At 33.8% G+C, this 15,238-nt stretch overlaps 3 protein-coding genes across 4 annotated transcripts; 2 read left to right on the top strand and 1 right to left on the bottom strand.

Annotated features, from left to right (window-relative positions):
• The first annotated feature begins 249 nt into the window (after positions 1-249).
• Positions 250-6,538, top strand: LOC107957187 (uncharacterized). The gene is made up of 8 exons (XM_016892635.2): positions 250-610; positions 714-907; positions 2,948-3,047; positions 3,386-3,451; positions 4,152-4,263; positions 5,016-5,098; positions 5,584-5,645; positions 6,167-6,538. Exons 2-8 carry the CDS (start codon positions 723-725, stop codon positions 6,276-6,278), a joined length of 720 nt encoding a protein of 239 aa, XP_016748124.1. The 5' UTR covers positions 250-610; positions 714-722; the 3' UTR covers positions 6,279-6,538.
• Positions 6,539-7,450: 912 nt separating this feature from the next.
• Positions 7,451-9,381, top strand: LOC107957186 (60S ribosomal protein L38). 2 transcript variants are annotated; one of them, XM_041077183.1, is made up of 3 exons: positions 7,451-7,609; positions 8,174-8,357; positions 9,149-9,381. In XM_041077183.1, the coding sequence occupies exons 1-3, from the start codon at positions 7,481-7,483 to the stop codon at positions 9,169-9,171; spliced, it is 336 nt and encodes a 111-aa protein (XP_040933117.1). In that variant the 5' UTR covers positions 7,451-7,480; the 3' UTR covers positions 9,172-9,381. The 2 variants fall into 2 exon arrangements, with proteins under 2 accessions (XP_040933117.1, XP_016748123.1); XM_016892634.2 differs by having other exon boundaries at positions 8,727-9,381.
• A 664-nt stretch (positions 9,382-10,045) lies between these two features.
• Positions 10,046-14,971, bottom strand: LOC107957185 (probable dolichyl pyrophosphate Man9GlcNAc2 alpha-1,3-glucosyltransferase). Its single transcript, XM_016892633.2, has 6 exons — positions 14,370-14,971; positions 14,098-14,284; positions 13,902-14,009; positions 11,671-11,832; positions 10,698-10,950; positions 10,046-10,608 (listed from the first exon to the last, which is right to left on the bottom strand). The coding sequence occupies exons 1-6, from the start codon at positions 14,783-14,785 to the stop codon at positions 10,112-10,114; spliced, it is 1,623 nt and encodes a 540-aa protein (XP_016748122.1). The 5' UTR covers positions 14,786-14,971; the 3' UTR covers positions 10,046-10,111.
• Positions 14,972-15,238: the final 267 nt, after the last annotated feature.

The following is a 15,238-nucleotide window of genomic DNA, read 5'->3' as shown; positions in this document are numbered from 1 at the left end:
ATATATTATTATTGATCGATAATGTATGGAATTTATATCGAGAGACTGGATTAAATATTATATATATAATAGTTAATTTTTGAATATATGATATATTTTATTTTTTAAAGGGTAAAAATAGTCATTTAAGTGAACATTATGTCTAAAGTCGGCTAATATAAAAATACTGATAAAAAAGAATATAAAATAATAAATAAATAAAATTCAAGAAAAAGATAATAATGAAACTGAAGAATTTTGATGTACTTTGAACTATGTAAACTTAAAATAAAAAAACAAACCTTCTATTCCACCTTTCAAATCAAATTGATTTTGATTTGATTTCTCCTATGTTCCGTACATTATTCCCTGATGAAACTTTTTCTCTCTCTCATTTGCTTTGTTCTCATCTTTATCTGCTGATATAAAATTTTCAAAATAGAAGAGCTCCCTTCAGTCTAATAACATCCCCTTACTCTTTTGATCTTTGAATTCTCTTTTATTTTTCACGATCTTTGATACTCTTTTCGGGCTTCTTTTTCTTTTTTCTTTTTAATCTGAGTTTTGTTTCTTTAATGGCGGGAACTCTACATCTGGCGGGAAGGAATCAATTTTCTCATCTCTGACAATTGTGGGTTTTTTTTCCCTTCTTGTTTGTTTGATTCCATTGTAGTTTCTTTAAAACTTAAAAAATAAAAAAATTAGTGTGAAAATCGGAGATTCTTTTTTTGAAGCTAAAATTGATGGCGTACCCACCGGGGAACCATCAACAAGAAGCAAATCACGCGCCGTCTTCTTTCAATGGAGTTCACTTGAATAACGGGAAACCTATACCCGAGAGTTGGTGTCCGGGTTTGAAGCATAACCCTGGTATTTCCATGGATTGGACATTAGAAGAGCAAGTTATACTCGAAAATGGGTTACAAAAGTGAGTACTCTTTTTGCTTTTTCTTTATTTTTTTGGTTGCATAGAATTTTGGGTGTTTGATGAAAGTGTCTTTTTATAAATATATGAAGTCTTTAATATAGATTTTGAATTTTTAAATGATAGAAATGCAAATTTTGTTGTTTTGAATGGTGGTTTCTTAGAACTGATTGCAAATGATATGTTAGGCAATAGTCTGCCAATATTGCAGTGCTTAAATTTTATATAGGCTAGGAAAAAAGTTAGTAGCCAATATGAATGGGAGCAACTTATTTATATATCCATCATTGTTCCTTCACTAAATGCCATTTCAGAGATTTCACTTCAGTTGTTTTCTCTATTCTAAACTTTCTAATTATAGTTGCAATCCGAGTATTCAAATGGCTGTAAGAGAGGGGTTTTAAATGCTGTTTAGAAATCTTATGCTTCTTAATGTAGTTCTTTTGTTGTGCCAAGATACCAAAGCTAAAATGAAATGTTATGCTTCGAAGCCAAAATCGCTACATTTGAGTTGTCTTATTCTCTAATGCTTGGGATAGCGTTTGACTTCAATTATACCGAAACTTAGAGAATCACCTTTCTTCGAAACTTGCAATGCATCGGTCCCATAATTGAAAAGATAAAATCTTTTCTGTATGTTTTGCATCTTTCTTAGTGTCTGGATGTATAATCAAATGGCTTACATGTCTAAAGCATCTTACTTCCTCCTAAGTATTGCTCTTGTATTTCATACTCATGGTATTCAAACTTTACCTGATCACATAAGAGTGTTGTTCTCTTAAACTTTTATTTTCTTTGGTTGCATTTCTTTTCTTAATAGGTAGGTTAAATTTAGCTGCGGTTGTAAGCTGAAATTGGTATTTTTCTTCGAAGTTATGGAATTTGAGTTACAGTTAGTAAGGCCGATAACTTTACTACAATAATTTAGATTTTTTAATATAAATGTTATGAAAAATGAAGTTCTCTCTTGTGATTCACCGTCCTTTTCAATTTTCATTTATTTTGCTTCTTACGTCTCCTTTATTTTTCACTTGCTCCTTCCACTTTGCAATGGTTTCCCATATCGCATCCGCAATACTGCCCTTTCAATACCCCTTATCTTCTTTACAACACAATTCTCATGGCCCATCTTTTTTTCCTTCTTGGGATCTCCTATCTTTACCTATAAGGACAGGGAGGAAGGAAAAGAAAATAAAAGTAGTTTGCGATCTTATATTTTACTGTTGCTTACCATTAGTTTCCTGGAGATAGACAAAAGTTTGACATTGGATCTTAAGGTTCAAGAGTGTAGTTTACTAGTGCTGCTTGTGTTTGAACCCATTCTACCTTCAACCTTTTGTTGGCACTATAAACTCGGATATTTGGTACTGAAAATTGGAATGGGTTCCTTATTTATACGTGTGTAGTTTGTTCTATTCCATACTTGGAGTCTCAATTGTTTTGCTAATTGGTGACATTAGGGCTAGTAGAAATATGATATATGGTAGGATTTCTTTCAGTCAATTATTAGACAAAATTGGTGAGTGATTTTATATATTTAGATGTTACTGATTTTATTCATTTTACAGTATGTGTTCATTATAATTTAATCATTTCCCTTTTCTGTTTATTTTCATGAAAGGGTTGATTATGTTCCTCATCTGTGGTTAATTATAGAACCATTATTAGTTATAAGTGCATACTGGTATAGAGACAAATTTACCAAGTTTTTCAATCAACCATGCCTGGTGAAGGTATTACTGGTGAGATGGGTATCTAAGTTTCTGGAGGGAGAAAAATAGATAGGGAGACAATAGTCCCTTTCCTCTCCTTCATTGTTTTATATTTTGTTTTTATTAACTAATACCAGATGATCTCCTTTGAGGATGCACTCAAACGTACTTTTCCAGCCCATAATTTTTACTTATGTTATTCGATTGGTCTTCCATTCTTTTTCTTGTATGCCAATTAATTGAGCTACTTTGCTTTGAATTTTTTGTGTTTTTTCCTTGAATTGAGTCCACCAATTTAATTTTTGTGGTGGTATCTTGGTACTTCTTGCAGATATGCATTAGAACCGAGTGTAACTCGTTATGCAAAGATAGCCCTGGATTTACAGAATAAGACAGTACGGGATGTGGCTTTGCGTTGCAAATGGATGACTGTAAGCCTTACTGTTCTCATTTGTCTCTATTTAAACCCGATGTTGCTTGGATTCTTCATTTATTTTGAAGTACTTGTATATATGCTCACAGCTGAGTTTAAACCCATCAGTTATTGTTTGCCAGAACTGTAGAATTTAGACTCATATATATAACCACACGAGGAACATATCTTTCATGTGGCTTTAGCATGCTGCTATATTTTGACGGTTTCATCTTAAATCTTCTTTAGAAGATGAAGCATTTATGCTTGTCAAAAGGATTTTATTCTGTATTTGCAGAGAAAAATGTTTTTTATGCGTGTATCATATAAGCACCATCTGGTTTATACTTTATGCAGAAAAAGGAAAATAGCAAGAGAAGGAAGGAAGGACTCAATTTAGCCAGAAAAATTAAAGACAAGAGGGTATGTTTTACTGGTTCTCTCTTTCTCTGTGCAAAGTTGCACTAATTTGTGTTTTGGTTGCTCCTATGAGCCTTATTAGCTGGGTACTTACTTAGAAATAATACAATTAGACATAAGCTAAAAGTAAATTCTCTCTTTTTGACGCTTGACATGCAGACAGTTCTCTGTTTATCTACTTCCCTTCTAAACATTCACATTAGAAGAGATGTGAATTACTGCTTTCATTCACACTCGAAACTCTCTTCTACACACAAGGTAGTGGAGGAAAGCTCCTCTGACCTTGGGACCATTTTTGATAGTGGTTTTTGTTTTCCTTGGTAAGATGTTAGATGGAGATTAATTAGTTCCTGCTGCTATGCAGCTGTTTTTTGGTGGAATTTTGCTTGATTTCCTTAAGTTCATGGGTATCGCATATGCTTGACTAAGGGATGCATTATCATACATTGTTGTCTTTTCATCATCTTTTCTTTGAGGCCTCTCTGTGGGGAACTTTGCATTGCACTAGTCCTTTGTCTGTTGATCAAAAGTCCCCTACTTTAGCTAACATTTAGACTTGGAATTTAAACTTAACCAACTTCTTTCACAATTTCCTGTTCATAATAATATTTTGTTGCGTGCTGAGCAACAAGGCAGGATTTATATTTCATGACCATTTTTGGACCGATGATACTTAGGAATATCTTTTGCTTTTTCTTTTCAGGAAAGAGTTTATCCTTCTGGAAATCATACTCATTTTGCCGCTCAACCTAATCTTCCCCCATATCCAACCCCAATGATTCCTGTGGACTTTAATGATGGTATTTCATATACAGGTTGGATTTTATCTTTGAAGACTTTTAAGTAACTCATAATGGCTCAGTTTTTGTTTGCTTTTATGTGCAAGTTCGTTCTTTACTTCCTTAAAAGTCCCATCTGTTACCCCGAATTTTTAATTAATTTTACTGTAATCAAATGTTTTCTTTTTCATCAAGACTTAGTGTCATACTAGAAGAAGTTTTATATACATAGTCTTGTTGTAGGGAGATTGAGTCTTATATACAATTGTAATAAATTGTTTGCTTCTATTGTTGCATTCAATTTTTTGGCATTTTCTCTAGATGATGTTTGGTTGGTATTAAATGTTTCTAGCTATCCGTCAAAGCTGTTGAAACTTTCAGGTCTAGAAAACAAGTTACTTTTGGAGGATTCGAACTGTGGGTGGTGAAACATAATTTCTTTCCTTTGTTAGCCTGTGTCACTGGCTTTGTCCTGACTTGATCGCGTTGCCCTTTTTTGTCTCATTGTTTACTTAATAAGCTAAAAGTATCTGTTCTTTTCTTGGAAACTTTGTTTTGTGGATGAATGTCAATTCTTTGCACAATGCAAGCAACTAAAATAGGTCAAAGAAGTAGCTGAAAATATTTATCAAATATAGTTTCTGTTCTTTACAATTGGTTTTGCAAACAACGAAGATTTTGTTTAGTTCTATGGTTCCTGAAGTTCTGTGAGCATGAAAAATCCCTTGTCTTCTGTGCTGTTATTATCAGAAAATTTAATTGAAAAGCTGCATTATGCCGTTTCACAGCCATTGGCGGGGTGACAGGAGAACTGGTGGAGCAGAATGCTCAAGCCTTAAATCGGATATCTGAAAATATTGCGGCTCTTCAGGTGAAGTACTCATGTCATGAGTAGATCAATTTCACTTTATTCTTCTATTTATTTGATTTTTATTCTCGTTCTTTAATGTTACATACCCTGACTCTTCATTTTTTTTTTCTTAAAATGCCCGTGTCCCCACCTATATCCAACACATATGTGGACATAGGTATGAGGACGTGACCTTTCAAGGATCCTTGAAATACATGGAAAAAATTGAAAACTTTTAACATACCCAAGTAACATAGCTTGTACATTCTAGCACCAGTCCCGTTACCTATAGTAATAAATATTCGAAGATTCTCTTCTTCTAATATCTGCCGCTGCCAGGACAGTAATGTTTTGGAGTTAGTATCATAGGAAGTGTAGTTGCAATGTGGAACATGTAAAAGTGGATAGAATTTCTGTTCATTTGTGTTGATTAACCCAAAGTTCTGTTCTGTTCTGTTCAGCCTTGGTGGATCCTAACAGAACTTGTCTCTTTTACCCTTTTCCAGTTACAGGAAAATATCGGTCTCTTCCGCCAAACTCGTGAAAATATTCTCAAAATCATAAATGTGTAAGTTCCAGTTTCCGCTAAGCATTCCTTTCTATAATAATTGAAATCTTGAGTTATGTGTCACAAAAAAGAATAGAGTTCTTTAACAATCGTCAAGTTTATGCTCATTTTCTTTCTTGATGGTGATGATATATGATCATATCATTTAATACATTCTTTTTGCAACTGTCAAGTATTCTGATGCATAGATTTTGGGCACATATAGGTGTATGGTAGGATTGGGATGCAGGTTTATCTTCATGCATGTTAGTTTATTTTACGCAGTATTTATGACCCTTTTTCTTCACCTTATTGTCATACGATTGGATAGTATGCAGGTTTGCTTCTGTTTTTACGAATGGCGAATATATTCTTAACCATTAAATTGTATTGTAAGCATAAATATTATTTGGGATTTCGGGTTATGCTGCTCTGACATTTTTTTTTCTAAAAATACCCTTGTTTCCCATCCATTTCCAGCCCATATGAATATGGGTATGGGGAGACGGCTCTTATATGCTTCTACTAATTTACATTTGCAGATTGAATGACACGCCGGACGCAATGAGGCAGATGCCACAACTTCGGGAGAGAATAAAGGACAAGATGTTCAACTACCTCCTTTCTCCTCCACCCCATCCTATGCAGTTGTGATCCACCTTTTGACTCGTTAAGTTTCTTGACATAGTTTCCCTTAAAACATGGCACGGTGTGGCCTTGCTGAACGAGAAAATTACAGTCCATCGATGAGGTTAGCTCAGTTTTAGCGTTTAGGAAATTAGAAGACTTAGGGTTGTGTTCTATTTGGCTTCTGAACTTAATAGTTTGATTGTTGGTTGATGCAGTAGAAGGTGATTTAGGGCTTGTATAGGGGATATTATGCATATACAATGGATTAGTAACATTTTATTTTATTTCTTTGTGTTGGTATAGTTTTGAAATCTTTCTCTGTTTCTTCTCTTGTTTTTCTTATTTTCCTCTCCAACTCCGACATCGACCCTTGAATTATTATCATTAAAATAAATTATATTTTTAATATTTGTCAGTAATATACATTATTTAATATTCGCATAAAAACTAAATCATATAAATCTTTTTTAAAATATGTTAGGTTACCTATACTTAAAAATTTTAATAAAATGAAAATTATTAAATATAAAATTGAAATTAATATAAATATTTTTAAAATAAAAATATATTTAGGTTAAAATAAGCTTCAGTCATTTAAGCTCATATTTCAAGCTTAGGTAAGTATAATTTAATTTGGTCATATTGGCCTGACCAATAAAAATTATTATCCAAGTTAAGTTGAAGCTCAATTTAAAAAAAATATTTTGAGCTCAAATTGAGCTTGACCTAAGTTCATTTTATGGTTTAAAAAATAATATACCAAAATTTTGTTTTATTTAAATTTAATTATATAAGCTTATTTTTATAAATTTTATTATTTATAAACAGAGTTAAACCAGGCCTGCAAGAGATTGAAAAATATAAATCTAAACTTAATCCAAAACAAATTGAATTACCTAATCTATAAACATTTTTATCCATCACCATTACTCTTTAGTCCACTATCGTTATAAGTCCGACATAAATAAGTATATTTATTTTTGTATTTCATTCTAATGAATCAAACATTTATTTTAATTAAACAAATTTCAAGTAGAATAAAATCGAAGTTTATACTAATATAAAGGAATTTTTATAATTAAATTTAAATTAAAACATATTTATTGTTAAATAATAATTTGAGTCGTGTTCTGCCCTCGGATACGTATTATAGTAAAAATTATATAACCAAGGCCAAAACGAGAACGTATTATGGTAAAATTATATAACCAAGGCCAAAACGGGCAATGCGAGGGAAATATCTTCTAGGGTTTTGTCAGGAGATCCTATATTTTGTTGATACCAGAGAATCTAAAGGTTCGGCGCGTGCTGGGTTTCAAACTGAAAAAAGTCTCCAAAACTTTCAATCCAAAATGGTTAATTTCATTTCTCACTTCAATTCTCTCTTTATATTTCTGAATCTGTTCTTCAGTTGATGCTCATTTCCCCCATCTTACGTTAATTGCTGATTATTACTTCGGATCCTTTTTCTTGTTTATGTTTATAGCTTCCCTACTGCTGTGTTTTTTTCCCCTAATTGAAGTGGGATTGAACCTTGACAACTTATGAATGATGTTACTTAAAATATTGATTGGGTTTAGGGTTTATGCCCTAATAGTTCTAGGGATTGTAGAACTATGATAACTAGTACTTTCCATCGATGGGGTTGCTTAAAATATTGATTGGGTTTAGGGTTTTGATTTTTGAGCGCTGGTTTTGTAACTTTGATTCATCTGTGAAAATAACAATTTGTGTTTTTAGGCCTTGTTCTTTTGAGTTGTTTATTTGCTACATTGTCACCTTTGTGTTTGTTCATTTGGAGGTGTCACTTTATTATATCGAACATAAATTCTCGAATGAAAAATGAAGTCGGAGTAGAGGTGTCACCTTTTATGCTTGTGTGTGGTTATGATCTCTGATTCAGATGTTATGATGGACAGCCTAAGCAAATTCATGAGATCAAGGACTTCCTTCTCACAGCTAGAAGGAAAGATGCTCGCTCGGTAAAGATCAAAAAGAGCAAAGATGTAGTGAAGTTCAAGGTCCGTTGCTCCAAGTACTTGTACACACTTTGTGTGTCTGATGCTGAGAAAGCCGACAAATTGAAGCAGTCCCTTCCTCCAGGTAGATAGATATGCATTATTGGAAGTAGTCTCTTGTTTTCTTGTTTCGATTGAACCAGCATGTTATAGAATTGTAGATGCAACGACTTATTGTTTCTGTCTCAATGTTCTTGGTCCCGACCATTCCCTTTGTTCTTTTCTTGATTGAACAAGCATGTTAGAAAATTGTATATACATACATAGTTGAAATGAAGTATTGTTGCCATTGCTGTCATTCTTGCAACATTACAAGTTGTCCCAGTGTTCTTTCTTATCGTTCTTGGCCTTGACTATACCTTTCATTCTTAGTGTTGTTTCTATTATTGTAACATCTCGATGTTCTGGGTCATTAGTGTTGACCATTACCTCTCATTCTTTTTCATATTTGCAGGTTTGAGTGTCCAAGATCTGTGAAAATAGTGCTTCTCCAAGTCTGTTATTCAATTACTAGACCAAGAAATCTAGATTTTGATTTATGGTTTATTGTATTTCACGCCATTTGGTGTTTATAGAATTGTAGATGCAACGACTTATTGTTTCTGTCTCAATGTTCTTGGTCCCGACCATTCCCTTTGTTCTTTTCTTGATTGAACAAGCATGTTAGAAAATTGTATATACATACATAGTTGAAATGAAGTATTGTTGCCATTGCTGTCATTCTTGCAACATTACAAGTTGTCCCAGTGTTCTTTCTTATCGTTCTTGGCCTTGACTATACCTTTCATTCTTAGTGTTGTTTCTATTATTGTAACATCTCGATGTTCTGGGTCATTAGTGTTGACCATTACCTATCATTCTTTTTCATATTTGCAGGTTTGAGTGTCCAAGATCTGTGAAAATAGTGCTTCTCCAAGTCTGTTATTCAATTACTAGGCCAAGAAATCTAGATTTTGATTTATGGTTTATTGTATTTCACGCCATTTGGTGTTCGGAGGATGTACTTTTTCATGTTCAATTAAACCTTGGCACTCTTTAAATTAATTGATTGGGAGATTGAACAAAAGTGATTTTCTGTTGAATTCAATAATTGTCAAAATTTTCCATCATCTTTGTGTAAGTTGCGGATGTTGCCAGTATAGTTTATTTTTTAATGTTAATTTTGTTTATAGATTAAGCACTACTTCTAGACATGATTAGATCAATGAATTCATCAAATCTAATGGTTAAACGAATTGTATTGAGATTTTGCATCATTTCCATAAATCTAATATAATGACTGTTAACCGCTCCAACCCTTCTCTACAGAGTTATACTTCGGATCAAAACAACACTTCAATTAGTTTTCAGCCTTTCTATTAGCATACAGTTTGTTGAAATCTCTAACTAAATCATTGGAGCTCAAAATTTCAGTTTAAAAATACACATTTAATTATATAAATAACAAAGAACTAAGACTAGAATTGTTTAAGGAACTAAGACTAGAACTATGAAGCAGTGTTACTTAGACTCATTTAGACATAAAGGTCAAATAACATTATGCCGGTGTCAACAAGAAGAGTTTAAGGAACCTTGTTGACACCCCAGTGACCAAAATTTAGACTGTTAATGTAATTCCGACTTGGTACCAAATAAAAATAACATTATGACGGCGCAAGTTTAGCCAGAGAACATCTAGTAAGAGACAAACATAAGTTCTGTATACTCGAAACCAATTCATCAAGAAAGCATACCTACATGCATGTATGTAAATCGTGATCATCAACCAAGAACTAACAAATCAATATGCTGCTACATCCCAGTAAAAATCAGTCTCATAAAGTTAATGTTAGTGCACAATCAAATAAGCTTCTTTTGTTGATCTTTTGATGTTAGGTGTTTCGATAACATCCATTGCTTTGAATTGAAGTAAAAAGTAAACAAGACAAACTGAGAGAAGCAGATAAGCATGATCACTGCTTCGAAAAGGAAAAGATACTTATTCGGAGGATGCATGGTTAGGTAAATAACATGCAGAATCAGAGAGCACAAACCAAGAAAGCCCATTACAAGCGGGTGGAAAGTAATGGAAGTAATGAAATCCTCACTTCTCTTGGTCTTTTGGGTATTATTGAGAGTCTTGGTGCCGTGGCATCTTCCACCTGGCCCACAGGGTGCAAAATACACAAGGATAAAGAGCGCGTAAAGAGCCATATACGCTAGAACCAGTTTGTCCCGGTGTAGAAGAGGAAACATAGAGAACATAGCGAAGTGTGTTAACCACAATATCAAGCGACTTTCTTCCAGGGCTAATAGGGTAAGAGGCAGAAGCGGAAGCAGAATAGATTTCTCATGCACTGCATATTTCAAGGACAAGTAATGATTCTGAGAACTGGTACCAAAAAAAAAAAGGCTAGAAGGACGAAAATCGAAAGGAAATACATACCTTGAAATGAGAACAAGTAGAACGAGAAAGAACTATTAAGCAACGCATAGAGAAAACCCTTACTGCTCGGAGCAAGGATTTGTTGAACCATTGAGGGCAGACATGTTATAAGAGTTGCAGCAAGGCTAAAAATCCTCAATGATTGTGTAGAATATAACTTTTTCCATTTCACAAGCACTGAACTGGTGCACCAAAAATTAGCCACATAATCCTCGTATATCCCTCTCTCAAATGGTGCAAGACGAGATAGAACCTGCAACAGGCAAACATATTAGAGGAAGTCACAGTGGCATTCTTAAACGACTAAAATACCTCAATTTCTTAAGAACCAGTGAGAAAATTTTCTTTCAACAAAATGGAAGCTACTTGCAGGCACCAGCTTAGCAGCAGTGGTGTGTCAGTAACTCGGTATTCAACCCTATAAATATGATGTGTCACCTCTGGTCAAATGGAATATAACAAATTATTGGGTGTCGGAATTTTTTCTATCCATCGTTATGGGAATTATCCATGAGTTTCATTTAGTCCTCAAGCAATTATACTCTCCAGACAAGATTATTAGCATATGGGATACTTTGATGGGTGAATCTCAGGGGCTTTTGGCCTTGAGTTCCAATATCATTTAACAGATAGCTCCACACCAACTAGATGCAATATGATTAAATATTCAGAAGCATCTGGCCTCTTGTCTGACAAAAAGATTAACAACAGATATAGTTACTAATCCTAAATAAATCCCATAAGTAAATGTATATTCAATAAAAAAAATATAAAAGGTAATTAACATGGGTCTGTCTATTTCTCTAGCAAGCATGAATTCTTCATATATAAGAAGAGAACTGGAAAAGAGAAGCCCTATTAAAAATAATAATAAGAGCAAGCTATAAAAGAACAGAAAGCTAACTAGGGAGTAAAGAAATTTAGAGAGAGAACAAGAAGGAAAAAGATAAAGGGATTTTATTCTGCCACTTACAGCCAAAGCAGCATCTTTCGACTGAAGATATGGCCACCAGACGACAGCAAATGTTCCTATAACCATCAATCCCAGTTTTGTCACCTCGAGCAGTGGATTCTTTTTCCTCAGGCATTTACCCAATAGATAGCCAGAAAAGGCAGGTGCAAAATATGCACTCATCTGGAAAACATAAAAACATAGGAAGACCCATATTAAAATTCTAATCCTGAATATATCAACAAATAAACATCTTACATAGCACAAATAACAAATAAATTTTAAGTGGATGTATTGATTTTTCATGTTAATTTATTTCATACAGTTGGATTTCTCACTTCTTAACTGAAATATGGCCTTCATGCTAGTATATCCAAACAGTTTCACTAAGGCTCTTCTTGGTAGGATAAGGATGGAAAAATGTTTAGTTTAATGGTTAAGCTAAAAAGTAGGAAAGTGGCTATGAAATCTTTCCGCTAAATTACCTCTTTCCATCTTTTCAACCAAGCAAAGCCTAAGACATATAACCAGACCAAAGAAGAATCAGGTCATCCATGGCCCAAATTAGAATATCAGTTCTTATAAAGCTTGCTGGTTTTTCAAGATTCCAGCAGATAGACACATGCGATGCAAGAAAAGCTAATATTGTTACAGCACCTACAAGGACCTTCATCTCCTAAGCTAAAGCATAACAGTCATCAGCAAAGTTTTTTTTACATGGATCTATAATCAAAGGTTACAGGAATAAAGCTGGGCATTTTCTGAACAACTTATAACATCGTGAAGGGGGGGGGGGGGCTCCACATGACACAGCATGTGCATGTAACTTCTGAATAATTTTGAATAACAAAAATCTCAAACAGGTAACAGCTTGATCATGTTCAGAATTTAAAGTATACCTATAAAAGAGTATTCTCAAGAAAAGGCCCTATGTGGTTAACACAAGTTCTTATAACATTGAGAGTTTCCATGCAACATATTTAACATTAAACAACACGCTGAAACCTTGTCCAGCAAAAGTATAATAGCTATATTTTTCTTTTTTCTTAATTTTTTTGTCATCTGATTATTCCCAATGTTGTTTAAATTATAAAATTAAAGAAAACATCACAAAACTTCCCGTAGCAGTGACCTCAATAAAATTATAGTCATACCCCACTCATTTATGAAAATGATGTAAAAATCTGCTTGAAAAGGTATCTTCAATGTGGTACCTCACAAATGATCTACACTTCAACATGTGCCAATGTAAATCCTTCCTTTCACATCTATTAGCATTTATCAACCATCCAGGATTATAGGACATCACAAAGTTGTTAAGAAATGTAATGGACAACACAGATCCGCTAGTTATTAGGAGATTAAGTTATCTTTATTTTATATATTATATGGTTAATGATAACCTTCGTTTATTTAGGCTATTATAAATTATGTAGTGTATTTACTATGGGACAAATCTCAGATTTACACATGAATTTTGACCCAACATGTTGCGATTTTGCACAACAATACACATGAAACTTTGATTTTGGCTCAATCATACACATAAAACTTTAATTTTGAGTCAATTGTACACATTATTTTCATATTAGATAAATATAAGTGTTTGTAAAGCAATATGCAACTGTGGCTGTGCTATGTCCACAACAATGTTAATGCTTTGTGAAATTTGAAAGACAAAATCTCTTCTATAAAATTACACAAGATCAAAGTTCACGTATCACATTGCATTTTGGACTTTAGGGCTACAATTTGAAATAAATCAAAATCTCATGTATACTATTTTCTTCTTTTCTACAAATTAGGACTTTAGGGCTATAATTGATACTTGATGTTTCTATTAAGGTTCAGTTGAGTTATAAATATGCCAAGTTCTAATAGTTTTAAGGGCTTTTGACGAATGAAAGATCGATATTTCTGAAAATTGAGTTTTAAGTTACTTGTTCTCTATGGTACTGAGACTCATGTGAGTGCCAGATACGAGTATGTGTCCAATACAGCTATGTTCATTCTTTTAGATTTTTCCACATATTTGGACGTCTTTAAAGGTCATATCCCCCTATCCATGTTTGAAAAAAGAGTTGGACTCTAGTATTAGCTTGTCCTACAACAATATGAGTAGGAGCTTTTAATGAGAAACAATAAACAGTCCACGAATGCAGTAAATCACACATCTGATCAAACAGTTCTCAAATCCGAAGAAAACCTGAAAACTTAAAATTTTGCAAAACAATAGCTAAACCATAAATTACCTGTTTATGGTTGAGAGCAAGACAATATAGCACGGAAGCCACAAGATCCTTTTGAGAGAGTGCTGCAGCAATGGCAGCTATGGTAAGACCCAAGCTGATACAATTGTACTGCAAAAGGAACCAAGCAAATATCAAGATCCAATATAATTTTTCATAATTTTGTGGAAGTAGACTGGAAAAAAGGGCTTGAAAGTACCTGAAAATGACCGTGATCGATTAAGATCAGGCATGGGTTCAGTAAAATCATTGCAATGTGCCAAGCTACATCGCTGTTTTGGCCCATGCCGAACCGCATCGAACGATACACCAACACAAAATAAAGAACTGCCGGGAAGAATATCAGCACATCAGAAGATAAAACAGTCCATCTCATTAGCAATTTCCTGCAAACACGTGCCCAAACACCACAGTCAAATGCCTACAAATTGAAAATCTACAAACCTAAACGTAGAAACAATGAAAACCCACCCAAGATAAGATTCATAGCCTCGTGAAGTGAAGAGTGCAACGGAGTCAGGATCGAAGGTTTTAAGGAAAACCCCATGAACGTAACTCTGGTAAGCAGTTAATGGCGGATAATCAAGACCCCAATAAGAAAGATCGTTAACACTACTGTTGCGATACCAATCTTTTGGTGGAAGATTAAGAGTGATCTCCATCCAATGCCTCTGCGCCTCATAATCACCGAACTTGGGCAGAGTACCGGCACCGGAATATGGGTGAAGACCAACAGCGACGCGTACCAATAGCGCGAAAAGGGATATACAAAGGAAGGAGGGTCTGATCCCTTCTTGAACTAACCACCACCAAGGATCATCATCTTGACCATCGTTGACCTTATCTTTAACCTTTATAACTTTTTCCATTTCTCCTTTTTTCTTCATTCTTGTGCCGTAAAGTTCATTCCGTCAGTAAAACCTCGTCGGAAGCTGCCGCTGGCGGTGGCGAGTATGGATCTGTACTAGAGCGAGGTTAGCCTTTAAGGGTCTATATTTTTACAATACACATTTAAATTTTAAGCCTCGTTTACAAGTATGAAATCCATTTGAATATTGATTCGAATCAAATGTATTGTAAAAAAAAAAATGCGTAAACTTAATTGTTGGGACCTATATGGGCAATTTGGGGTTTTTCTTGGTTTAATCCAAAAAGTTTTAAAATGTTGAGACTTAAATTTTTTCTTAATTTTCTAAATACTCAGTACTAATTTGGGAGCATATATAAAATTCAAGTACCAAATGTATATTTAAATTAAAGAAATTAAAATATAAAATAGCTCAGAAAGGGAAAAAAATAAGGATTAATATAATTTACTTTAAAATTTTCGTCTAAAATAA

The sequence above is a fragment of the Gossypium hirsutum genome, chromosome A09 (assembly GCF_007990345.1).
Source record: "Gossypium hirsutum isolate 1008001.06 chromosome A09, Gossypium_hirsutum_v2.1, whole genome shotgun sequence".
Lineage (NCBI taxonomy): Eukaryota > Viridiplantae > Streptophyta > Magnoliopsida > Malvales > Malvaceae > Gossypium > Gossypium hirsutum.
Note: the sequence above shows the minus strand (reverse complement) of the source record. Positions and strands in the feature narration are given on the sequence as shown.

Bases quoted from the DNA above. Each gene is read 5' to 3' on its own strand.
- LOC107957187 (XM_016892635.2), top strand. From the start codon at position 723: ATGGCGTACCCACCGGGGAACCATCAACAAGAAGCAAATCACGCGCCG. The intron at 3,048-3,385 runs GTAAGCCTTACT...TACTTTATGCAG, and splicing joins TGCGTTGCAAATGGATGACT to AAAAAGGAAAATAGCAAGAG. The intron at 5,099-5,583 runs GTGAAGTACTCA...ACCCTTTTCCAG, and splicing joins AAAATATTGCGGCTCTTCAG to TTACAGGAAAATATCGGTCT.
- LOC107957186 (XM_041077183.1), top strand. From the start codon at position 7,481: ATGCGAGGGAAATATCTTCTAGGGTTTTGTCAGGAGATCCTATATTTT. The intron at 7,610-8,173 runs GTTAATTTCATT...TATGATGGACAG, and splicing joins AAAACTTTCAATCCAAAATG to CCTAAGCAAATTCATGAGAT. The intron at 8,358-9,148 runs GTAGATAGATAT...TCATATTTGCAG, and splicing joins GAAGCAGTCCCTTCCTCCAG to GTTTGAGTGTCCAAGATCTG.
- LOC107957185 (XM_016892633.2), bottom strand. From the start codon at position 14,785: ATGAAGAAAAAAGGAGAAATGGAAAAAGTTATAAAGGTTAAAGATAAG. The intron at 14,285-14,369 runs GTGGGTTTTCAT...ACGTGTTTGCAG, and splicing joins GGCTATGAATCTTATCTTGG to GAAATTGCTAATGAGATGGA. The intron at 10,609-10,697 runs GTATGTATTTCC...TGAAATATGCAG, and splicing joins CTACTTGTTCTCATTTCAAG to TGCATGAGAAATCTATTCTG.